At 43.8% G+C, this 25,752-nt stretch overlaps 1 protein-coding gene and 1 non-coding gene across 4 annotated transcripts; one reads left to right on the forward strand and one right to left on the reverse strand.

The window, feature by feature from the left end:
* Positions 1 to 4,748: 4,748 nt before the first annotated feature.
* ERCC5 (ERCC excision repair 5, endonuclease) lies at positions 4,749 to 24,473 on the reverse strand. Of its 3 annotated transcripts, none has more exons than XM_077927677.1 (16): positions 24,396 to 24,473; positions 23,883 to 24,001; positions 23,063 to 23,238; positions 22,378 to 22,493; positions 22,196 to 22,288; positions 21,990 to 22,050; positions 21,367 to 21,510; positions 16,016 to 16,223; positions 13,853 to 14,803; positions 13,271 to 13,515; positions 12,604 to 12,723; positions 10,558 to 10,771; positions 9,770 to 9,914; positions 8,687 to 8,889; positions 7,651 to 7,733; positions 4,749 to 5,601 (listed from the first exon to the last, which is right to left on the reverse strand). In XM_077927677.1, exons 2-16 carry the CDS (start codon positions 23,968 to 23,970, stop codon positions 5,044 to 5,046), a joined length of 3,405 nt encoding a protein of 1,134 aa, XP_077783803.1. In that variant the 5' UTR covers positions 23,971 to 24,001; positions 24,396 to 24,473; the 3' UTR covers positions 4,749 to 5,043. The 3 variants fall into 3 exon arrangements, with proteins under 3 accessions (XP_077783803.1, XP_077783804.1, XP_077783805.1); XM_077927678.1 differs by lacking the exon at positions 24,396 to 24,473 and adding an exon at positions 24,247 to 24,376; XM_077927679.1 differs by lacking the exons at positions 23,063 to 23,238; positions 23,883 to 24,001; positions 24,396 to 24,473 and having other exon boundaries at positions 21,367 to 21,506; positions 22,378 to 22,425.
* On the forward strand, positions 5,818 to 5,893 carry TRNAA-UGC (transfer RNA alanine (anticodon UGC)). The gene has a single exon. It is a non-coding gene; the product is annotated as a tRNA-Ala (tRNA).
* Positions 24,474 to 25,752: the final 1,279 nt, after the last annotated feature.

The following is a 25,752-nucleotide window of genomic DNA, read 5'->3' on the forward strand; positions in this document are numbered from 1 at the left end:
AGTGTCCCATTGCACCAGAAGCGGTTTGGTCATGCTGGCCACATGACCCAGAAAGCTGTCTGTGGACAAATGCCAGCTCCCTCGGCCTCCGATATACACAATTCCTCATCCCAGGTGTAATGAGTGTGTGTGGTGTGTGTGTGTGTGTGTGTGTGCTAGTCTGGACTTCTTCCCATGTGGCTTTCTTGGGGACATGTGAGCCTAGCATGCCTGCGCTCACAACAAAACTTTGCACTGGATCCAAAGATGGTCTCCCATCTGAAAGCCAGAGGTTTCCCCAGCCCTGGGTTATATGTTCTTTGACTGCTGGAAACACATGGATTGGGGGATAAACCTTTCCACGTATTTATAGTTTTGTTATGACGTTCGTTGCCTCTAGACCTGCTAAATCTGGGTTGCGTTTATAATTCAGAACTGACCACCACCACTGGGAATTTCCATGTTTGATTTACTGTGTTCTAAATACTCGCGCTGCTCTGTATACTTTGACTACAGACTTTCCCCAATGTCTGTCCATTTGTTGGAACTTAAACTGCAGGGTTAAAAGGGAGGAAGTATAGTTGAAGACAGGGGTCAGCAACCTTTTACAGCCGTGGGCCGGTACACCGTCCCTCAGAGCATGGGGGGGGGGGATGAATGAATTCCTATGCCCCGCAAATAATCATCAAGAGATGAATTTTAAATAAAAGGGCACTTTCTACTTATGTAAAAACATGCTGATTCCTGGACCGTCCGTGGGCCGGATTGAGAAGGTGATTGGGCTGCATCGGCCCCCAGGCCTTAGGTTGCCTACCCCTGGCTGAAGACCTTTGGCCCAAATTTGGCATCCCACATGCAACGTGTGACAGTTTTCCTAGCTCAGAATTGTCTTATCTTGCTGTCAGTGGATGTCCTTTCCGTGATGTGGTCCCTGATCCTCGATCCTGGAAATGCCAGGAACCGAATCCAGGACATGCAAACAACATGTTTTATTCCACTGAGCTACACTTCCTCCTCTAAAGGGTTTTGGTTTGTCCACTCAAACCATGCCAGCAACTGTGGCTACAAGCACGTATAAACACAAACATGACATTGCCATCAACAAACGGAGGCGGAAGATTTGCACAATGACAAGGTTCACTTTGACAGGAGGAATTAACACACACTGTTACATGATCGTATTTATATTAGTAACATGTATTTCGAAATGCCTCTAATAACACATTTTATCTGCAGCTTTTACCCCAGCAGATTCTACTGTGTCTTCAAATATTCTCTCTTGCACAAGCATAGGGATGTACTTCTTTAATAGTTCCACTATTCACGCACTTCTCCCTTTGCAGCATCCCTGTCAAGACTGTATCATCTTCAAAGCAAGGGCATTTTCTGCAATTTTGCGGGGATTAATTCAAGCACAGGCTACCGACGCAACTGTTGTTCAACTCGGTAATAAAAACATCTTCTAGGGACTTGAGAGAGGACCAGTGAGACGGGACTGTGCTGAGAAGCAAAAGATTAATGGCCGGCACACTGGTGAGGTGGGACACGTTCTATAAAATCTTATGCCTCAGAGGAAGAATTTGCTACGGTTACGCAACACTAGACTCGACAGAACGGTGAGCCAGATCTTATGAAAGTCACCTTCAGGGTTCATCTCTGCAAGACGGGTAATGCAATTTCTGGGTACCTTGATCTATGCCATGTTTGAACTTTCCGGTGATAAAATATCATGCAGCAAAGGCCTTTCTGCTCGATGGCAACAATAAAAGTTCCTGCTAGGGAAAGAAATCTACCCTTCTCAGGTCCAAGCTAAACACGATGGCACGGTGTTCAGACCCCTGGGCTCTCACGTGGGGTGCCTCAGGGTTCTGTCCTCTCCCCCATGCTTTTCAACATTTACATGCAGCCGCTGGGAGAGATCATCAGGAGGTTTGGGCTGGGTGTTCATCAGTATGCCGATGATACCCAGCTCTACCTCTCTTTTAAATCAGAACCAGTGAAGGCGGTGAAGGTCCTGCGTGAGTGTCTGGAGGCGGTTGGAGGATGGATGGCAGCTAACAGATTGAGGTTGAATCCTGACAAGACAGAAGTACTGTTTTTGGGGGACAGGAGGCGGGCAGGTGTGGAGGATTCCCTGGTCCTGAATGGGGTAACTGTGCCCCTGAAGGACCAGGTGCGCAGCCTGGGAGTCATTTTGGACTCACAGCTGTCCATGGAGGCACAGGTCAAATCTGTGTCCAGGGCAGCTGTTTACCAGCTCCATCTGGTATGTAGGCTGAGACCCTATCTGCCTGCGGACTGTCTCGCCAGAGTGGTGCATGCTCTGGTTATCTCCCGCTTGGACTACTGCAATGCACTCTACGTGGGGCTACCTTTGAAGGTGACTCGGAAACTACAACTAATCCAGAATGCGGCAGCTAGACTGGTGACTGGGGGCGGCCGCCGAGACCATATAACACCGGTCTTGAAATACCTACATTGGCTCCCAGTACGTTTCCGAGCACAATTCAAAGTGTTGGTGCTGACCTTTAAAGCCCTAAACGGCGTCGGTCCAGTATACCTGAAGGAGCGTCTCCACCCCCATCATTCTGCCCGGACGCTGAGGTCCAGCACCGAGGGCCTTCTGGCAGTTCCCTCATTGCGAGAAGCAAAGCTACAGGGAACCAGGCAGAGGGCCTTTTCGGTAGTGGCGCCCGCCCTGTGGAACGCCCTTCCAGCAGATGTCAAAGCGATAAACAACTACCTGACATTCAGAAGACATCTTAAGGCAGCCCTGTTCAGGGAAGTTTTTAACGTGTGATTTTATTGTATTTTTGGTTTTTATGGAAGCCGCCCAGAGTGGGCGGGGTATAAATAATAAATTATTATTATTATTATTATCACTGTCTTTGCATTTAATTTGCTTGGGGGGGGGGGATGTAAATATCTCTAGCTGGGGAAGGGAAGTGATAATTATCTCAATGGGAGCAGGCATTGGTGTGGAAGGGCGATTTGACCTTTCTGTTTTCTGGCACACAACACCTTGGCCATCTAGCTAATGTGCCAATTGGCTTAAGAACACCTAATGATGCACCTGCAAATATGCCAATTGGCTTAAGAACGCCTAATGATGAACCTGCAACTCTGGTGCCGTTGACTTAGTACTGTAAGGGGAGTGGGTGGCACTGTGGTCTAAACCACTGAGCCTCTTGGGCTTGCTGATCAGAAGGTCGGCAGTTCCTGCGATGAGATGAGCTCCCATTGCTCTGTCCCAGCTCCTGCCAACCTAGCAGTTCGAAAGCACGCTTGAAATTAAATAGGTACCACTGCGGCGGGAAGGTAAACGGCATTTCTGTGCACTCTGGCACTTGTCACAGGGTCCCATTGCACCAGATGCGGTTGAATCATGCTGGTCACATGACCCGGAAAGCTGTCTGGCTTTCCTCGGCCTGAAAAGCGAGATGAGTGCTGCAACCCCATAGTCGCCTTTGTCTGGACTTCACCATCCAGTGGTCTTTTACCTTTATCCTTTTACCTTAGTACCTTTTTTCTTTTAAGGTCCCTTCTATCCAACCTCGTTCTCAATGTTATCATCCTATGAGAGGTCAACTCCCTTCAAAGCCTTTCTCATTAACTGTGTATTCCTCTGACAACCTATTGTTCAGCTTTTTGAGTTTTTCCAGGAAGCTGCTCTATACCTTTTTCAAGCCTGCTTGATCTTGTGGGTTCCTCTGGAAATAGACTTCAGTCTTAGCTAGTCTTAGCTAGATCCCTTTGGAACAGGTAATAGTGGTGCCTCTGCTTTTCTCTCCTTCTTTCCCTAACTTGTGGACTTTCCACCCTCCTTCGTCCCTGCCCCATTTATGGGCAGACTGAGTCACAGTGGCATGCCTAGTTGAGTTCGTGGCAGAGGCAAGTTGCGTGCCACGACCCCATGAAACCGCAGTTCCCTAGGGAGTGAATAAGCACACAAAACAACAGCATATAGGTTTATGGGTTCAAATAGGCCAGAACCTTATTAGTTACAGATGTAAATGGCCTGGCATTGGGTGAAGTCAAATTACGCCACTCCAGCCCATCTGCTAAACCACATATTGAGGGGGCCCTATGACCCCTCAAGGGGTCCCCGTTGGAATGCTGCTATGGTTCTAGTCCCCGTCTTGGCGTCAGACAGAAGCTACTCCTCCCAGATCGCTTTAACCAGATCCCCTTAACCAAGGTGGCACAAAGAGAAGCTACAACCTCCCCTCCAGCCAAGTCAAGGCCTACCCAATGCCTAACCTCACAAAGTTGTGACGATTGCTATGAGGTAGGCAAAAACCAAATGGCCAGGTCCAGTTTGCCAAGTGGAAAAATTCCTGCCCGTCCCAATACAGCAGCTGACATGGTCCATAGCAAGGTCGTAGCATAGATCTTCCTCGTTCGTTCCTCAGCCACTATGCAAAGCCAATTCTCCTTTTGAATTTATTTGTTAAGTTCTCTATTAGCTATGCTGTTAAGATACTACTAGTTATCTGTAGCTTTTTTGAAGAATGACCAGTCCCATCAGATATTTCTCTGCAATGGATGACATGCCTGAAATGATTTTTTAATATAGGTGAACAGCACGGTATGAGGAGTCGAAGCTGCCCAAACTATTTTCTTCTGGCGGAATGCAGAAACCCTGTATGTTACGCTGCTGCTCGCATTTCATGAAGTGTGAAGCTGACTGACAGGTTGACTGCATTATAAAACGACTCAATTTCCATGATGAAAAACACATACACCATTACAAAATCACCTTGAGAACCTTCAATGGAGGCAAATTTGTTTATTCTCCTGGAAGCATTCTTGAGAAAACAGATATTGATATTATCCTCTTAAAAGAGGTTTAAACATTCCAGCTCATATTCACTATTAGAAAAAGAGAAGCCCTTATTTAATAAATAGTGCTAATATATACAAAAATAAGATCATGGAGGTTCGTGCTGATATATACAAAAGTAAGATAATGAAGGTGGGAGAGCAATTCTTGGCTAGCGAAGATTTCATTGCGCTATATACCAAACAGCATTTTCAGAATTCCCTATCTGTTGCTAGCTAGCACTATTTCTTACGTCTGCCCCTGGAAGACTTGCCCCTTGCCTTCTTGCCCTCAAATACAGGCCTAGCTGTAACCAGAGGCTTTTCTTCCTCGGCACTAGAGCTGCTGTTCCCCACTTCGTCCAGCTTGGCTTCAAGCTCCAAGCTGGCTGTGTCTGCTTCAAGCACCAGGGCATTTCCTCCTTTTTTGCACCTTTTGGAGGCTTCCTTCTCCGACTCTTCGGCCGACGATGCGCTGGACGATTCAGCCTCCGAGAGCTGAACCTCCCCTACGAAGCCTCCCCCTCCACAACCCTCCCCTTTCAGCTGTGGGGTTTTTCTCCTCTTGCCCCGCCGGCCCTGTGTTCCAGCCAGTCCTTGCTTCGCACCTCGAACAGGATCCTTCCCTTTCCTCCGCTTGCGTTCTTGCTCCATGACCGCAGTCGCCTGCAGGACTTCGTTTTGCTCTTCTTCCTTCTCTTTCCTCCTCAGGCAAGTCACAGCCCGGCGAAGCCTCTGACTCTTGATGGCTTGCTTCTCGTGTTGTGCTGATCTGAAGAAGGAGTCGATACGGAGCTGAGTCTACAAAGAAGAGAAAAGGGGGCATCCCCACAACTGATGTTAAGGGATTATGGCACAGGCTAATTGCAATAGGAAAAAGACACAGGGCATCTAAGTTCAACCCTCTATATTGCCTGGGCCTATCAAGCCAATTGAGGCCAACTGTACCAATGAAGATCTATGGGGAAGTCCTCTCTTGAGATTCCACCCAGCAAGCTATAAGATGCACCAGACTCAGGAAATGGCCATAGCTCAGTGGTAGAGCATCTGCTTTGCATGCAGAAGGTTCCAGGTTCAATCCCAGGCATCTCCACATAGAGGTGGAAGAGAACTGTCTGAAATACTGGAGCACCGCTGGCAGTCAGCACTAAATGGACCAATGATCTGGCTCAGGATAAGGTAGATTGCAAGTTCCTACTCAAGACCTTTCAGTTAGCGGCACCTCAGTTGTGAAACTTCCTTCCTGACAGGTCCACCAGAACATGACACTGATATCTTTCATAGTAGGAGGGTGAAGATCTGTTCATTCAGATTAAACTTTGGTGAGTAAATGATCAGTTCATATAGTTCACAGCTTCATATAGTTCACTGCTTATCTTTGAAATACTGCATTTTGCAGTTTGTGGTTTTATGGGGTTTGGGGTCGGATAGTTTCATTTTGAAAGAGATAAAGTGTCTAAGTAATCCAGAATTCCTAATAAACATGCAATAAAGACTGCTGTTCATTTGCGTATTTTCTGTGTAGATGGTATTTGCATATAATTTGCATAAAAACCAGGTTCTCTGCCTGTGGGGTCTCATGCAATTTCTACACAGGCTGATATACTGAATGCTGACTACTCTCTCCAGATAGGCAGCTCTAAGTGCAGAGATTATGATTCTGCACAGCTAGGGAAGTGCCCTGCCATTCTACACGGTTGGTTTTCATCACTGAACAAAGGAGAGTTTCAGAAAAAGGTAACTAGTCACATTCCAGGAGGCACAGAACAGGACAGGATAGCATCTGGATGAGCCCTCTTGTCTGCTCAACATTAGGACTCATCATCTGTTATCAGCATGTTTGCTTACAAATTTATGTCGCCAGTTATGGTCTGAAAATAACTTGTATACACGTTGGAAAGGAAGAGGAGCCTCACTGATCCTGGCAAATTTCCCAGCCACCTGTGGGAAGACTGTTCCTGCCAACTCCTGGGCTTAGAAATCAAGAGGTCTGAGCACAAACCAAATGCTAATCCCTTTATATCTGTCTCCAGGCTTCTGGTACTTATCTGGCTTCTGTTTTCAGCTCAAAGCATCTTACCACTTAAACTGCTTGAGATCTATGTAATGTTCACCTGCAAACCTAAACCCGAACCCCTTCTTCAAAGATAATAAACTCGTTGAGCCAGCTAAAAGATTCATCAGCCAGGTCCATTAAATGGCCTGTGTTTGGACACAGGGTTTTATAAGTGAATAAGTGGTCAGTGCTGGTCCTTCAGCTTCCAAACAATCCTTACTTTCAAAGTAAGTAAAGTAAAAGTAAACAGCAGACACAATGGCAAAAAACACTGGCCGCTAATATAGAAGAGGGATGTTGTTGGACTTCAATTCCTATCAGCCCTAGACAGTAATGGTTGGGGATGAGGGGAGTTGCAGCTCAGCAACCTCTGGAGGACCACATCCCTGAAACAGAGCCTACCCAAATTCTGATCCAGAGAAAAGATGGGATAAACATGTTCTAAAAAGTGAACTATTCATTTCACCAACACTATACCAGTTCTGAAATTTTAAAAATACTCAGCTGAGCTCTCACTCTTATCTGCATTTTGAGTCTGCCCTGAGCAATTTATTCCTGGGATTTAAATTCACCATTTGCATTCTTTATCAGACTTTCAGTGACTTTCATAGTGATGAAAATTTCAAGACATATTTGTAGGTGATGATTTAATTTTCTACCTTTGTGGGGGACAGACATCCATTCTAACTGTTCTTACCAGGATTTATCAGGGCATATGGAGACAGCCTTTTGATGATGTAGCAAAACAAGTTTCACCACCCCCACAGACACACATTTGTGCGTGTTACTGTTACCTGCTGTGCATTCAGCTGCTTGAGGACAGGCAACAGGACTTCGTCTGTTTTCAACTTGGTCCAGCCAAAACGACTTTGGCAAAATGTGTTTCGAGTCAAGGGCCAATAGAAATTCAAAGGAAATGAAAGCATGAATGAAAGTTCCTGAAAGCGGCAAACACATCCAGGAAAACAGGATTTGCAATTATGTGGATTGTGTCAAATGCTGCCATTCTGCTTCCACAACAAGCTTCAACTTGTGCAAGAGACCTTCTTCCTCCACGCCAATCTCTTGCAGCCACTGCTCCACTGCACACCCTTCAAAATCTGATCCAGAGGATTGAGGTTTATGTAGCAGCACGATGAGCATTTAAAAGCAGAAAACCCCCTAACAATTACAGTGGTACCTCGGGTTACATACGCTTCAGGTTACATACACTTCAGGTTACAGACTCCGCTTACCCAGAAATAGTACCTCAGGTTAAGAACTTTGCTTCAGGATAAGAACAGAAATCGTGCGGCTGCGGCGCAGCGGCAGCAGGAGGCCCCATTAGCTAAAGTGGTGCTTCAGGTTAAGAACAGTTTCAGGTTAAGAACGGACCTCCGGAACGAATTAAGTACTTAACCAGAGGTACCACTGTACTACGTTTTATAATGAAAATCTGGGATATTCTCAAGCCCTTTCCTGTTAATTTTATACATGTATCACAGCACTTTTCACACGCAAAGACTGAAGCTCTTTGTCTTGCTCTTTTTCAAGTAGTATCTTTCATGCACCACACATCTGCATTTAGTGACAGCTACTTGAAGAAACTCTGTGCATTAGGAAGCACACAAGAGGCGGCACATCAGTTAGCTGCTTTTGGATGACACTTGCATTGAGAGAGAGATTTCTATCCCCTCCGCACCACAGAATTGTGTTAGCAAACCACGTGAGCTCTTTCATGCAACACTTGTTGCATGCAACATTTGTTGCATGTTTCACAAACATTTCTGCCCGAGCATTTCTAAGCACAGCTTATCAAGAGTACAAAGAAAACAGAGGGGGGGAAAGGATATTCTCTTATCTGTTCCACGTCAGGTCTTCCCCAAACGAATAATCCTTTCGACTCATCCACCACGGGATGCAGATAAGCCTCTGCTACTGCAGGATTTGGGAAACCGGGTGCAAGCTGCAACTGCCGCAATTTTTTCTTCACTTTGGTGTCATACGGATTGGGACGCGTTTTATTATACTTCTGAGCCTCGGCCCACCATTCCCTGAGAAAACAGAAATAGATGTTTAAATCTCTCACACACACTGGGGATTTGTTGGTCAGGACTGTCATCTGTCAAAGTGACAATGGAAACTTCAGTTTTGAAAAACTTATGGCCCCTTCAGGTATAGGGACTACAGCAACCAAAACAGCTTTTAGTACACAATGAGCACACAGCCCATACATAAGTCCTTTCCCTGCACTGTGCAATGTAAAATGGAGGTCTTCAGTTTGCCCCAGTGCACAGCAGGGTGGTGACCAGGTATGACCATGCGCTGAAATCAGTTTGGGAAAGGTATTACATCTGCAGAAGAGCAGTGAATGTGTTTGTGGAAGACAATAGCATAAAGAACGTCAAAGAGAAATCAAAAGCCCATTATACATGAATCAGTAGACAGACTTAAACCATGGTTTGCTGTCGATTTTCAGATTATGGCTTGTTAGGGAGCAACAAACCATGGTTCTATGCTTAACACTGTAACAGTGGTACCTCGGGTTAAGAACTTAATTTGTTCTGGAGGTCCGTTTTTAACCTGAAACTGTTCTTAACCTGAGACACCGCTTTAGCTAATGGGGACTCCCGCTGCCGCCGTGTGATTTCTGTTCTCATCCTGAAGCAAAGTTCTTAACCTGAGGTGCTATTTCTGGTTTAGCAGAATCTGTAACCTGAAGCATCTGTAACCCAAGGTACCACTGTAATTACAAGAAATATAAACAGATTCATTATTGTTTCTATGTTATACTAATATTTCCCTTTGCCAGGCATCCTAGCTCATAATGCTTCAGACCAGAACACACACACACACACACACAGAGAGAGAGAGAGAGAGAGAGAGAGAGAGAGAGAGAGAGAGAATAGCCTGCAATAATAAATAAATACCTACACAAGTTTTAAGAGAGGCTCCATTCCTCGTCCAGGAAATTCGTTCAAGATCTCCATTGCTGTTACACAGCCAACAGTAGGAATTCCTTCTGTGTAATCACTACCAAGCAGGTAGGCTAGATTAATTAACTTGTTTCGATCCAAGCCTGAAGGGAGGGAAGAAAAGGTATGTCAACCTGGTGCAGAAAGGATGCTAACATTGGTACCACATTTTATTGAGGCTGCCCTACTCAGGCCAGATAATAATTATTCTACCCTATCCACAGGCAGCAAAAGCTAGTTTAAATAAATTATATGAAAGCTCCAAGTGCAGGCTAACGAGAGAACTTGCTTTTAGCTCAAGAAACCTGACAAGTTTTAAGGCTACTCCGAATAAATGCTGTGCCTCAATTGTTTCTAACTACTGAGCAGACATGACTCATTCCTAATCTGGGAAGCCAAACATCAGAAAGATTAAGAGTGTTAATCCAGGGACCAACACCAGCAGCCACAAGGATCAACCAGTTACAGAACATCTCCAGACAGTGGAACTAACAGAGCAGTGTTATGCAGGTTACCCCCTGAATTCAAGGGCACTTATTCCTAAATTGCTTAAATCACCAATTTTATAATCCTCCAGAAGCAGAAGAACGATCAGAAGAACAAGGAAATATATTTGTATTATCTGCTGTATAATAGCAAAACTGTTGATGCACTATCATAATAATAAAACTGCATTGTTTCAATTAGAGGGTTAAAAAAAAGGAGCAATTCAAATCTTCTGCATAAGCAGGGGGTTTTTGGTCTTACCTAGCTGATTCTGGAAATCCACGTACTGGTAATATTCCACATACTTGTTTTGAGAGAAGAAGTTTTTGTACACATGTCGTGCTCCAAACAACCAAATGTCACTGTCATCCGTGATTGTCCCCGAGGTTTGATCCGTGAGGTCTAAGACGGCACATTGAGCCTCTGCCTCCATAGGGGCTTCGATGTACGGAATGCCAAAGAGGCGCAGAAGTTCCTGAGAGAACGGAGAAACAAACTCAACACAGTGGTACCACTGGTTATTAATGTTTCAGGTTACGAGCTCCGCTGGCATGGAAGTAGCTGCTCCCGGTCGCGAACTTTGCCCCAGGATGCAAATGGAAATAGCATGCTTTTGGCGCATGCATAGCGGGAAACCCCATTAGCAATAGCACGCCTCAGGATAAGAACCATTTCAGCTTAAAAACAGACCTCCAGAACGAAGTAAGTTCATAACCAGAGGTACCACTGTCCTTCTCTCTGGTGAGAGGGGCCCGTTCACCCACCCACAGGTATCACTCGATGATTGGCAGTTGAATGTGCGAACCAGCTCCACTGGAAAGCTCTGCATCAGAGGAAATATCTGGCAACATGGAAGTGCATTATTAGATGTATAATGGGTCATTCGCACATGCAAGCCATCACACCCAACTTACAAACGATGCCAGTGATTGTGGTTTCTGGTAGATAATTTTTTTCCCTTAGAAGACAGTAAGTGACTGGTTTTGAGTGCAGCGTTAGTTTTACTGGGGAGGGAAAGGTCAAAAATAGGTAAGACCATTGACTATGTGAGCAGGGCAAATAAATCTTCTGCAGACAGCTGTTTGCCATGGAGATGTTGCAAGCTTGGATCTGCTGCATCTGCAGCTATGTGATATGTCACTTAAGCCTGGATTTGCATGAGATGGAACAGTTACACTATTTCCAGCTTTCTAAGAAAAATACATAAGGACTTTTCCCATTTCCACCCCTCCTTCCCTAACGTGTGTCTTGGCAATACATCAATAATCACTTATTTTGTTAAGGCTCTACTTTACTTTCTAGTTCTGTTAGTATAAGAGCTACATTCAATCCGTTTGTATACATCCCTTGCTAACCCGTTCAGCCAACTCAGTATGATACATTTAAGTTGCACAGTGGAAAACAGAAACGAAAAGGCAATTTGTAGCTTTTATCACTGACATCTCTCTCTGCGGTTTGTTCTTCCAAGTCATGCAAAGTTAACATGTGAAGGAATTACTAACATGAGAATGTGTGTGCTTGTGGAGTATTGGGGGGGGGGGAATGCCTCTAACTTATAATGTAATGTTGATATTTTCCTCTTATTTTATTTATTTCGTTCCATTTATTTTAATCCAGTTCTTGTGAAAGATCTCAAAGCGATTTAACAGTAAAAATGTATTTAAAAGAGTATTTATTTATTTTTTAAAGTCAAATCCAATACAGATGTAGACTGGGGTAAAACACTCAATTTAAAGATTTATGGGAGGTCTTCAAAAGGCGATGAGGAGACAACAGAGATGGCACCTGCCTGGTATGTAATGGGAGGGAATTTATTTTCACAAATGTTTCTCAGTTTTATCTCACAGAATCATAGAACTGTGAAATCTGAAGGGACAAAGATATTCATTTGCTGTGCTCAACTTTAAGAAATACCAGTTTATTCTTCCTTCTTAAATCCCCGTTGTTCAAATTAGGCACACAAGCAAGCTTGTCTCTTGATATAGGTGGTGGTGGGGTTTTGCAATAAATTATCGCTCTATAGAATATTGCAGCAGCTGTGAAATAATTCAGTGAAACTGATCATGTGAGCATTGCTCAAATGCAATAAGGAAAGGAAAATATTAATACCTCAAGTTTAAACAAAAGTTCGTACTCTCCCTCCCTCGCCTCTTTCCCGGTCACAGTCAAAGCCAGCATAACCCAGTGTAAAGAGAGCTGAACTTGAACTTGACTGGATACTCTTGCCAACATTTCTCAGTCTTCCCTTTGGGAAAATGGGAATCTTTAAAGGCTACTGAGAACAAGAAGGGATGATAAATACATTACCTGACTTTCTAAGAACATCTGTCCTGTCACAGTGGCAGCAATACGCTCCTGCTGTTGCTTCTGAGCCTTTAGAGCATTTTGCTCAGCAGAAAGGTTTGTTTCCAAGACTTCCAACTCCTCCTGTAAACAAAGGAAGATCCGAGTTCCGTTAAGCCCCAAGGCACCGATGTATGTTAGTTTAAGTTCGTAGTAGGCATAATTACAGCAGAAACCTATGCTCAGGATTGTTAGCAACCCCCAGAAATATAAAATTCTGCACCAAACAAGCCCAAATTCTGCATTTAGCAGAGCAAAAACAGAGGAACCCTATCCAAAGAAAAGAAATTTAGCAGAAGACATTGTTGGTTCAGTTCTGTACGCATGCATCGTCAAATCTGAAATTCTGACACATTGTTTTTAAGAAGGGGTTTTCCAAAAAAAAATAGCCTATTTCAATCATAGGCAGAATCTGAAAAATACAGGCAGCAAACCAGTCATAAGAAGGGGAGTTTCATGGATGTCATGGTCTCTGTTCCTACTGACTTCAAATTCATCCTTTTTGTACTCTTTCAAATAACTCTGCAAATCTTTCTCATTAAATAAATAAATGTTATGGAACAACTGAACATAATTGTTGTATTCCCTGGGAATACAGCTCTTTCCTCATTACTGACAACAAAATAATTACCATACTAATATCCTGCCATTCGTTAACGGCATCCTCCTTGCCTTCGATTTCAGCATCCTGTTGTATAGACAGCTCTGAATCCTCACCAGTGTCTTCTGTTAGGCTGCCCATGGGGCCTTCGTCCGCCCCTTTCACATCCTCTGCAGACAACGCTTCTTCCTCCTGTTCAGCGGAAGCAAGGGACACCTCTGATGCTTCGTCCTGAGGTTCACCACTCACTTCGGCATCCACTTCAATGAAGCTACCTGATCAACATTAAAAAGAAAAGAAAAAGTGAGAACGATTGGCTTCTTTGCACCTGTTCTTCTGGCAAGTTTCTTAAAGTAAAACCCAAGCGGTTCAAAATATTTAAAAACAACTTCATAAGCATCAATTAGTCCAATTAAAATCTGGGCGGGAGAGCAGAATTCAACAGTTGCCTTCCTTCCAAAACAAAACTGTTTTTAATTTGACCCTGAAAAATCACCAAAAATGAATGCATCTGAGCTTCCCTGCCCAGGGCATTCCACAGAACCCTTCTTACATTCTGTCATGTTTATGTTTGTTCCTTTATCATATGCATATATTTTAACAACCACATACCATCAGAATCACTCTCTTCAGACTGTGATTGAAGTTCCTTTCTTTCTCTGTTGAGGTTTTCCATTTCTGAAGTAAACAGGAGTGCATGCTGCTGACCTTCAGAGGCTTGTTTCCCTGACGGCTGAACCAATTCCACTAAATGCTCAGCTTTGCCATTTTCGGCTACCTCTGCAAAGTTTGAATGGCTTGGGACAACTGATGGAGTCTGCGCCGAAGGCTTTTCTCGCCGCTCTGTGCCACTATCCATGCCTTCGTCTTTCCCAAAAGTTGTGCCTGTTGTGGAAGTCAAGGCTCCCATTCCTCCTTTTTCCTTATCTGCCACAGAAGGTACTTTTTCCATAAAAGGAGGGCATACGATTTCAGGTACGCTCTGATCCTTCTCCAAGAGATCCTTCCTTTGACCCAGTTCACTGTCTTGGCTAATGAGTTTGCCTTCTGAATGCCCGACAGATAAAAATGGAGGCTCTTTTTCACGCCGATCTTCAGGTACTTGGCCCTCCTCATCCGAGCTACTAGCAAGAATATCCTTCTTCACTCGACTGCCACCAGTGCGGATGCAAAAAGATGCTTCAACATCCTCCTCCTCATCTTCATCACATAAAACATTCTGAATAGCCCTCAGTGTCCTTGGGGACATGTTGCTGGCGTCAGAATGAGCGCTGGACCTGCCTTCATCCCCATCAAGCCGATCTTTGTTGTCGCCTTCCAGCTCCTCCTCTGAACTGCTTCCCAGCATGGCAGCTTGGATAGCAAGAACAGTTCTGGGAGAAGGAGGAGCTAGAGAAGAACTGCTGGTTGGTTCGGCCTTTACAATATCCTCTAGAGGGGGCTTCCTGTTAACCTGAGCCTCCGTAATATTCCCTCTAGACTCTGAATCTTGAAACCCTGCAGAAGAATGGCTGGCTGACTTTGTTTTCATATCTCTGGGGGCATCGCCTTTGGATTGGACACCTGAGAGAAAAGGGATCACTACTGTTTATTCATATCTTAATACAAGGGTTTGGGGTGGAGGGGTTTAAAAGAAAGACTGTGGGATTAAAATCACATACAAGCCGAGTGATGACTTTTATTTTATTTATAGGATTTGTATACCACCCGTTATGGGACGCAGGTGGCGCTGTGGGTTAAACCACAGAGCCTAGGACTTGCCGATCAGAAGGTCGGCGGTTCGAATCCCCGTGACGGGGTGAGCTCCCGTTGCTCGTTCCCAGCTCCTGCCAACCTAGCAGTTCGAAAGCACCTCAAAGTGCAAGTAGATAAATAGGTACCGCTCCAGCGAGAAGGTAAACGGTGTTTCCATGCACTGCTCTGGTTCGCCAGAAGCGGCTTAGTCATGCTGGCCACATGACCCGGAAGCTGTAAGCCGGCTCCCTCGGCCAATAAAGTGAGATGAGCGACACAACCCCAGAGTCGGCCACGACTGGACCTAATGGTCAGGGGTCCCTTTACCTTTTTATACCACCTGTCATCATAAGATCTCTGGGCGGTTCACAGAATAAAATGGAGGATAAAAAGAAGTAAATAAGTAATACAAAACAGCAAAACAATACCCACCCTTCTCCCAGACACTTTTAAAAGGCTGCAGAATATGAATCAGCCAAAGGCTGAAGAGGAACAATTTCATCTGGTGCCTAAAAGTATATAATGAAGGTGCCAGGCAAAGCTCCCCGAGGAGAGCATTCCACTAAAGCAGAACCACCACAGAAAAGGCCCGTTCTCGTGTTGCCACCCTTCAGACCTCAGCTGGAGGAAGCACAGGAAGAAGGGCCTCAGATGGTGAATGCAGATTCTGGGGCAGTTTATATGGGTGAGAGGCGGCCCTTCAGGTATTGCGGTCCTGAGCCACTTAAGGCTCTATAGGTCAAAAACAGCACTCTGAATTGGGCCCGGAAGCTAAGTGGCAGCCAGTGCTGTCGGGCCAAAATTAGCCTTATACGCTCAGCAACTTGGTCACTGAATTCTGTACCAGCTGAAGCTTCCGAACCATCTTCAGAGGCATTACTATGTGTAAACATGGTTAACAGAGTATAGACAAAAGAAGTTATTCTGCAGTTATTAAACTGGTTTAATTAATTAAGTTTGTTGTGGTTATGAAACTGCTTTAATTTTAATAGCACTGTACACTTAATTTTCTCATGGAAGGAAACGTTATTGCCCTACTACCTTTTATTAGGATATAGTGAGAGGTGTCTTCCGAAACAACCCTCCTGGTTTCCACTTCTTTCAAGAAGCCCCCGTCTTCTTCGTACTGGCTCTGGATTTGGCCCGAGTGCTGTTCATTCATCTCCTTCTGCACCTTTTCTATGTGCCGATTCAAGCTGCTTTTCTTAAGCAATCCCTTGAGCTGATACTGGGAGAAGTCACTGGACTCCTTCAACGACAACAAAAACAACACTTCAATAAACTTGAATTGAACTTCCTGTATTTCCAGGGCAAATAAATGTACTGTGTTAGAGAAAGAGGAGGTATTTCAACCATAAGGAGACATTATCATCAACGTTTTGTTTTTTAAAAAAATGACATTTTTCTTTTTAGAATGTCAACGATTATATCCATCACATAGCTTGTTCCATTTAACATGTAAAAAGTTTTGAAAATTATCCACTGACTTTGGAATAGTTATATAATAGAAGATGCAGAACTTCCTCCTCATATAACACAGCAGAGATGGCTAACTTTCTTTTGAGCTATAATGAACTACGGAAAACCCTTAAGGAACCCCCTATCAAAGCAGTTGCAGCTGAAGTGTGAAAGCGAACACGGCCCTTTGCGTTTTTTGTTTTCTAAAGATACATTCTTGGGCCCTTGCAAAATAAAAACCTTTCGACGTTGTGAATCGCAACAGGGGACCCACAGGAGTGATCAGTTAAAAACAACGGAAGGAGGTAGGGGCAGGGTTCATGGGGGGTCCACAAAACACATTTTAGCATCACAGGATCGCAATGGGGTACAAAAGGAGGAAAAATCAAAAGCTTATATACATGCAATATGTTTTTGGAAATAGACAGCTTTGCAGTGCATTCAGGGGCCACGCAAAAATCTTTTGTCATCATGGTATCACAGTGGAGGATAAACAGGAACAGAATGGCAAAAAAAAAAAAATTTTTTTTAAATGGCATACTGGGCAGAAGGTATCTTGGGGAGTGAGAAAAACTCTTGTGGCTCATTGACTAGTTTCCCTGACAAGAGAACCAAACACTACATCTTTGGGTCCCGGAAGTGCAAGTGGCAGCTGAGAATGGAGCCTGGGATTCAAGCAGGGAGTCTTATGAGCAGACCATGGGACTTTGACCCAGGAGATTTAGTTTCGAATCCTCACTTAGTAATAAAAATTCAAAGTGGCACTGAGCATGACCAAGTTCATACAGGACTGCAATCTTACTTTCCAGTATGCAAAATGTAGGCTTGCTGGGAAAATAAAACATTATTAGATCATACCGGCCTTATAGTAAAATTTATTGTTTGAAATACGTTTTATGCATGTTTTGATGTACTTTTATGGTATTATCATAACATGCTCTGATCGTTCAGTTTTGAAGAAAAGTGGGGCATGAATAACAAACTATAAGTAATAATAATAATAATAATAATAATTTATTATTTATACCCTGCCCATCTGGCGGGGTTTCCCCAGCCACTCTGGGCAGCTTCCAACAAAACACTAAAATACAATAACCTATTAAACATTAAAAGCTTCCCTAAACAGGGCTGCCTTCAGATGTCTTCTAAAAGTTTGGTAGTTATTTTTCTCTTTGACATCTGGTGGGAGGGCGTTCCACGGGGCGGGTGCCACTACCGATAAGGGCACTTTGAATACTGTGTGCAATGGAAACAAGATAAAAATGGCTAATTAACGGCAGGCGTGTCTCTGAGAGTTAGGACTGAGCATTCTATCATCACAGCATTATTGACCCTAAATAGGGAAACACAATAACTGGTTGCCTGGCAGTGCTTTAAATAGCCAAGAACAGTTGCAATATAAAAAAAGTGGTTATGCAAGGGGGGGATTTAAAACAGTTGCCTGAAAACAGCAGGGTGCCCTGCGGCCAATGTTACATGTGTGAAAGATATCTAAACCATCTATTTACGGGTCAGCTGTTTAGAAGTCGAGAAATCAGTGCCAGCTCCACTTACAGTTTTCTGGTTGTGAGCACACAATGTAAGGCTACCTACTACATCAGAGGTGAGGAACTTTTCTCTGTTTGAGGGCCACATTTCCTTCCAGGGGCCAAACGTCTGCGATAGGTAGAGTCAGGGGCAAAAGTGGGCAGTGCAACCGTGTAATATTTCACCTTTACTGAGTAGGCCGGTTTGTAAAGACACTAATTGCAACCTCCATGCAAGCAAGCCAGAGGCACTACCAAAGTTCAAGGACACATTCCAGCCCGGCAAAAAAAAGAAACACTAAATGAGAGCGTGCAGCAGAGGTCAGGGCAGAGAGGTGTGTTAGATTCCACCTTAAAAGGGTCAGGTATGACTGTTGTGTATCACATGCCTGTTTACGTCCAGCACAGTCTGCTGGGATCTTCCGTTGTATGTTGCTTTTGCTTACTGCTGTTTTTGCTGGACACGAAGGGATGCAGACATGTTTTCCTTTGATCCTGAACTATGCTGAATAAATGCTGTAAATATGCTTGCACATTTCTCTGTCTCCCTCATCTGCTGTGTGATGATTTACACATTCTGCTGACACAGCGTGCACGGGTCTCTAAATGTATCTGAGGCTCCTGTCGCTGTTTGATGCTGTTCCAAGGGAGACCGGCTGGTAGCTGGAGCCAGCTGGGGGCCTGCCCGATGCCTGCCTGATGCCCCCGTCTTCCCGGCAGTATCCCAACAAGGTGTAGCCTGGGGAGAGGAATGGGTTGCATGGAGAGAGTTCTGAGGGCCAGACAGAGAAGCGTGGAGAACTGCATTCAGCCCCTAGACCTCGTTGGTGTCAGGCGAACAATGGGTCAAATTACACAGTGCTTGGTCTCATGTCTTGAAGAGCACATCCTCCCACACCTAGATGTTCTGAGCTAAGGTGCCAGGTGCAATGGGTTACCATAGCAACCCCAACAAGGTTGAGTGTATGACTTGCTGAGCCATTCACCCTCCAAATGGTTCAGAAAATATATCTATGTGTAGAGACGCGTATAATAGTGTCTAGGGCATTGCTTTCCTTATGGGTTGTCGTGCCCTTTCCCGTTTGCTGTCAGGGTCTGCCTCTGGATCTGTGAGAAGTCAGGGGAAGAGGCTGTGGGTTTTACACAGCAGTGTTACCTAGCATGGTGATAGTATCATAGAATATTTTTTTTGAGAGCTGGAAAGAACTCTATCATCTGGTCCAGCCCCCTGCAATGCAGCAATATGCAGCTGTCCCATACGGGGATCAAACCTGAAACCTTGGTGCTATCAGCACCACACTCTAACCAACTGAGCTATCCATGATGCTAGTAGATTCTTCTGTACATACGTATCTTTACTTCAAAGACCAGAAGAACTGTATATAGTAGATTTTAGGGTTTCGCTTTGTCTTGTGTCTGGAGACAACAAACACTTTGTGACTTTGAGCTGTGTGGCTGTTTTCCAGAGTCCCTGGAAGAAACTGCCTGTTGGGAGCATGAAATCTCTTAAGACTCTGCTGGGGCTCTACGTACTGTTGCTACATTACACTGGTTGAGTTGTGAACTACTGACTGACTTCCACAAGACACCAACAGGCCTGCGGCTCCCCACCCTTGTTCTACAGTGTATGATTTTTAGCTCAATTTTTATGATTTACAGTACACTACATGTCTGCTTGGGAACTAAGTCTTCCTGAGTTCACTTGGGCTCACCGCCAGTTAAGTGTGTATGGAGCCTCAAAATTCATTTAACAGACAGGACGGATTCCTTACAGTTTAATCTTAGTGACGTTTCCCAGAGAATTGGAAGAGCATCCTTCTCTTCCCATATATACCGTATTTTTCCCTCTATAACACGCAGATTTTTTCTCCTAAAAAGGAAGGGGAAATGTCTGTGCGTGTTATAGAGCGAATGTGTGGGCCCTGGAGCCAAAAAATCAAGCAAAAGTCAAATCGCGAGTCACGGAGAAGGGAAACCTGAAAAGAGGAAGTGGCAGCTTTCCTGCATTCTGCCTCAGGGTCTTACTGCCCACCCTCCTCTGTTTCGTTGCTGTGTTTGCTGAAACGGAACAAAGAGCAGGGAAAGCCCCTCCCCTCCAGGCAAGCAGAGTGTCGTTCTTTCTAATTCCTCTCTGTGCTCCGGTGCTGCTGGGGGAGAGGGAGAGAGAGTGGGGGAGGGAGAGGGAGAGAGAGAGAGATGGCTGGCTTGGGGGGGAACTTTTGCCTTTCTTTCCTCCCACCCGTTAAATCCCTCTCCAGCATTCTTAGCCAGCTGCTTCTCTGCACACCCCTCTCATGTCCCTTCTTTGTTTTTCCTTCGCTCCCCCACTTAAAATGTGGTTACAAAGCATAGATCAACATGGATCCTCAGGATCTTTGCATTGGGTCACCCCAAATTCACCATCAGATCACATAGCATGTCCATGGCTACAGCCTGCACCAAAAAAAACACGCACCCACTGTTGCCTGGGGCTGCAATGGTGCAAAAATGTGGTTACAAAGCATGGATCCACAGGGATTCTCAGGATCTTTGCATTGGGTCACCTCAAATTCACCATCAGATCACATAGCATGTCCATGGCTACAGCCTGCACCCAAAAAAAGCACGCACCCACTGTTGCCTGGGGCTGCAATGGTGCAAAAATGTGGTTACAAAGCATGGATCCACAGGGATTCTCAGGATCTTTGCATTGGGTCACCCCAAATTCACCATCAGATCACATAGCATGTCCATGGCTACAGCCTGCACCCAAAAAATCACGCACCCACTGTTGCCTGGGGCTGCAATGGTGCAAAAACGTGGTTACAAAGCATGGATCCACAGGAATTCTCAGGATTTTTGCATTGGGTCACCCCAAATTCACCATCAGATCACATGTCTGTGGCCACAGCATGAAGCACAAAAATGATACATCCACTGTTTCATTCAGAATGTTTTTTCCCTTGTTTTCCTCCTCTAAAAACAATGTGCGTGTTATGGTCAGGTGCATGTTATAGAGCGAAAAATACGGTAAATGGGCACTTAAGACACATGCCTATAAGCTGGCCTTTGAATGTTAGCAAAACCACTTTGAAGGTTTATTACAATCAAGAAGTATAAAAATTTTGCAAACTGAGTAAAATAAAATGAGCAAATCCTGTATTTGAAGCATTCAATCTATTCCCTTCCTGCTATGGATTCATTCATTTTGACTGCCCTACGTCTACCTTAAATTGTGATGTTGCTATTTTTGACATTTTATGCAATGGTTTAAATAAGCTGCTATACACCGAGAACTATTACTCTGACATTTTTACGTAAGTACTTGTCGTGATGATAGTTGGTTTACTAAAAGGGATTTATCTGTTCTAAACACAGCAAGATTTTGTTCCGCTCACTTGAAAAGGAAAAGGAAGGCTTGTGCATTACCTCTGGCATGGCCTCAAACAACGTCCTTCTTCGTTTTGTGAATTCCTTCATGTCAGTGAGGATCTCGTGCTTTACTTCAGGGGGCAAGCTCAGGAAATCTTCCGAGTCAACGTCTACAGAATGAGGGTTTTCACATAATTCTTCCTGTGCAGGTTGGAAAAGGCAGAACGCAAAAAGCAGAGCCGTGAGATAGTAGTTCAAAAGGAACACGCTGACCATGCAAAAGTACAGGAAGGAAAACAAACATGCACATACTTCTGAGCCTAACAAAAATATTGAAAGTTTTAGTTTTCTATAGTTTACTTTTGGGGACTGCGCTTAAAAAGTATCTGCCCTATAGGTCCTTTTATTTAAATGTTTAGGATCATACAAAGCCTTAAGTGGAGTCATACCACTGATCTAGGTAGCGTAGTACTGCCTTCTATGCAGCTCTCAAAAGTCTTAGGCAAAGGTCTTTCCCCAGATGTTGCTTCGAAGACACTGTTTTTAAGCACTGGTGTTTACTTAACCACAGCCATGATACCACATCAGCACTTACGAATTTATGCTGATGTTGCTTATCCATTAGAAATGCACACAATAATATACCGGTAAATAAGAACTCTAAATAAAGTGAGAGTTACTTGCAGTATCTTTTTCTGGGTCATTCGCTCCTCCCATTCTTTTTCATCTTCTTCATCAGAACTACGTTACAAAAGGAAATCTGGTAAGCTGTCAGTTATCAACACATTTTCCATAAAAAGCAAGAGAGCAGAGTGTTCTTTAATGGTTGCATGCTCATATAAACTTTGTACTGTAAATATAAATAATATAAGCATGTTCAACTCACCTGTTCTTTGCATCTTCTTGTAAAGAAGGCAATACATAAATATCATCTATTTCTTCTCTTCGTATTTCTGAAAGGCTAGGGAATGCAGCCTCACTGGAGGAGAAAAATAACAACATTAGCAAAACCTAGAGTTGGGAGGGGGACCACAGAGAGACAGAGGGGGGGGGGGGCTATGTACTTGCCTCTTGCCTGCCAGAACAGATTTGATAGCTTGTTTTTTCAGAAAAGTTTTCAAAAGCTTCTCTGATGTTTTCTTGGAGTCAGAAGCTGCAACTTCTTTCCGTTGTCTTCGCTTAGCCTGTCAACAACATTGGTGAAATGTTTTGTGTTAGAAGATTCTGTTCTTTCCATTAATTTGATTCTCATTTCATATTAAACTGCTGTTTAGAACTTGACTTCTTTTTACCAACTGGTTTATCGTCATGCAACATCTTTACTGATGTTGTTACGGTGGTATCATATTTTTGCACTGTGCTGTGCACAGCTTTGCTGCATTTCCTATGAAACTGCAGTTTGTAGTTAAATGAAGTAGAAAGTCAGCTACAATAACAGTCCAATGGTCTTTTTAGAAGTCCTTACATTAATGACCAGCTACTGCATACTCTATTCATGACACATACTTCCACAAGTGAGCCAAAGATTTACTGAATGCCGTATTAAATTTGACCATTGTGGGAAAGGATTAAATTCCTGCCTCGGTTAGAGATGCACACAGCAGAGCCTCCATTTTGTTGTAGCTGGGAGAATCAAACTAATTCCTAGGCTCCAATTCTGCACCTCTAATGTTGCAATCCTATTCCTGAAAATAAATTCATACTGTACCTGGCAAAAAGTTCAGTACTGGACAAGGTCACATAAAACACGTACCAAAGTTTGCCTCTTCAGAAGTGGTGCTTCACCATCAAAAACAAAGACAGGGCGAATTCGAAAGAACAGCAGCTTGCAAAGTCGGTGAAACAAAGTGAGAAGGTGGGCATTGTGGGTGGAATTTCCATGGCGGTCCCTTGCCCCTTTCACAGCTTGATTTAGCCAAATGCTGATATCTTAGAAGAGGATTCATAGGAAGAAAACTGGGGAAGCAGATACATGCAAACAACAAGAACATCTCAAGAAGCTGCTTATTTCAGATCCTGACACTGCAGCCAACAAAGTGAGCTCTAGCCCACGAAAGCCTGCAACACATTATTTTTCTTAAGAGTTTAGGTTGCCACAGGACTCTCTGAGAGACACATACATCCTGTCAAACATCAGAAGAGGTTTGAAAGAGACTGGGTTTTTTACATTCCTTATTAGCTTATTAGTTCATGCATTTTAAATCATTTTAAGCTGTGCAATTGTGGTTTGTAATAATCTGTATAGCTTTCTTCATCACCACCTCCCTTTTGTGCTGACTTGGTACCATTTTCGCAGCTGTCAACATTTCCCTTTTTTAAACAGAAATTCCCTTATTCCGAATAGGATTCCTCGCAAGAAAAGGGAAAAGTTGACAGCTATGCATTTTGTCTCTGTTTTGGCTTGTGCTTTCTAACTTAGCTGCTGCTCTAGTTTTGAAGCTAAAATAGTATTTAACTCTTTGTTGTTCTGGGAGCTTTGCAACATCCCCAGTCTGCTCCTTGTCGAATTTTGTGGGATTTCACTACAATATCCCCCTCCCCTTTTCTTCTTCCTTTTCTTTTTTTAAGGATACCAACAGCAAGGATTTTTCCTTCCAACGTTTCTGGGTTTATGGGTCTTCCAGAGCACTCCAGCAGCTTCCATAGTCCTTGAACTCCCATCTTTTATTAGGTAATTAAATGGAAGATGAATCTGTTGGAAACAATAAAAATATTGGTGGGTCAAATACAAAGACACCTTTTTTTAGAAAACACACATACACATACTATTGATGGAGGTTTAATTATTATTTTACTTCAGCACTGCCCCGGGAATTGTGCGAGAGATATTCAGTGGTTCCCTAGTAAATAAGTCAGCATGTAAAAGGTTAGAATGTTTTAACCCAGACCTACCAAGTGAAACACAAAGACACAATAGCGAGTTTGCATTTCACGTACCCCAAAACGTATTTTTAAGACCTCCCCCTTTCCCTGAAGAAATGTGCAGAAATTATTTTCAACCCCTTAAAAAGACGCGGGGCAGGAATAAGCGTGAGGAGGGGAGAGGACACGGGTCCAGCGATGGTATTTCTGATGCATCCTCTTACCCAAACTCCGCCATCTTGCCTCGTCGCGCTTTCCTCGCGTCCTCCGCTCGTCGCCGGCATGACTGAGGCGCGCGGCATGCTGGGAAATGTAGTTTCGGCCGGAGCTGCAACGCCGCTTGTGATTGGGCGCCCATCACCCCTTCCCCGCGCAGCCCAGTTCCCGCACATCCTCAGTTCTCAATGTTTTTAATGGTCTCTGTTACTGTGCTATAATGTTTTTTGTTTGTTTTAATAAAGAAAACTGTGGCTTATGCCCAGGGCCGGATTTAGGTTTGATGAGGCCCTAAGCTACTGGAGGTATTGGGGCCCTTTATATATCCAGCTGTCTCTTGTCAACAACAAATTGTCACTGTTTTTTGTGTTGAATATACGCTATATGGCAATTTATGGACCTAATAGGTATATAAAGCCATTTGCACATGTTGCCATGCAACCAGTCCATGCAGAATCATAGTTGTCAACACAAAAAAAATTCCTTCCAGTAGCACCTTAAAGACCAACTAAGTTAGTTCTTGGTATGAGCTTTCGTGTGCATGCACACTTCTTCAGATACATGCACACGAAAGCTCATACCAAGAACTAACTTAGTTGGTCTTTAAGGTGCTACTGGAAGGAATTTTTTTTGTTTTGACTATGGCAGACCAACACGGCTACCCATCTGTAACTGGAACTATAGTTGTCAACGTTTTCCTTTTTTTTAAGGGAAATTCTCTTATTCCAAATAGGATTTCTCTCAAGAAAAGGGAAAACTTGACAGCTATGTGCAGAATGTAGGCATCCTATATCTAGAAATGAGCAAACCAGTGATATTTTAGGGAGCAGGCTGGCAGGCAGGGCCCATTACTTACATCACAGGAGCCTACAAAACATAAAATACTGCTGCTGTATGTAGGCTTTATTTTATTTGTTTTTTATCTTAAATTTTGGAAATGTACATCCAGGGGTTTTTTTCCTTTAAATTTTTTGGGGGCCTCCAAGAGTGGGGTCCTAAGCTATAGCTTGTTTAGCTTATATGTAAATCTGGCATTTCTTATGCCACACTGCCACTGTTCTTTGGTTTGATGCCTTTCCCACAAGCCATCCCACTTCAGTTTGCTAGCCCAACATATTTTTGGAAAAAAGAATAGAAAGTGGCTGTGTGGCATTCTATACACATGCCCTTCAACATTGGAATAGGAATGTCCTATTTCATTATTACTGTTATTGTTATTATATCCTGCACATCCAACCAGGTTGTCGCAGCCTCTCTGGCTGGCTTCCAACATACACAAAAACAAAAAACATTAAACATTAAACATTTTGAAAACTTCCAACATACATGGCTGCTGTCAGCTGTCTCCTAAACGTCATACGGTCA

Source organism: Podarcis muralis, chromosome 4 (assembly GCF_964188315.1).
Source record: "Podarcis muralis chromosome 4, rPodMur119.hap1.1, whole genome shotgun sequence".
Taxonomy (NCBI): domain Eukaryota; kingdom Metazoa; phylum Chordata; class Lepidosauria; order Squamata; family Lacertidae; genus Podarcis; species Podarcis muralis.

Coding starts and splice junctions, on each gene's coding strand:
- ERCC5 (XM_077927677.1), bottom strand. CDS start 23,970: ATGGGAGTTCAAGGACTATGGAAGCTGCTGGAGTGCTCTGGAAGACCC. Junction 21,511..21,989: donor CCCAGAAAAAGATACTGCAA/GTAACTCTCACT, acceptor CAACCTGCACAG/GAAGAATTATGTGAAAACCC. Junction 9,915..10,557: donor GGATTTCCAGAATCAGCTAG/GTAAGACCAAAA, acceptor CCCTCCCTTCAG/GCTTGGATCGAAACAAGTTA.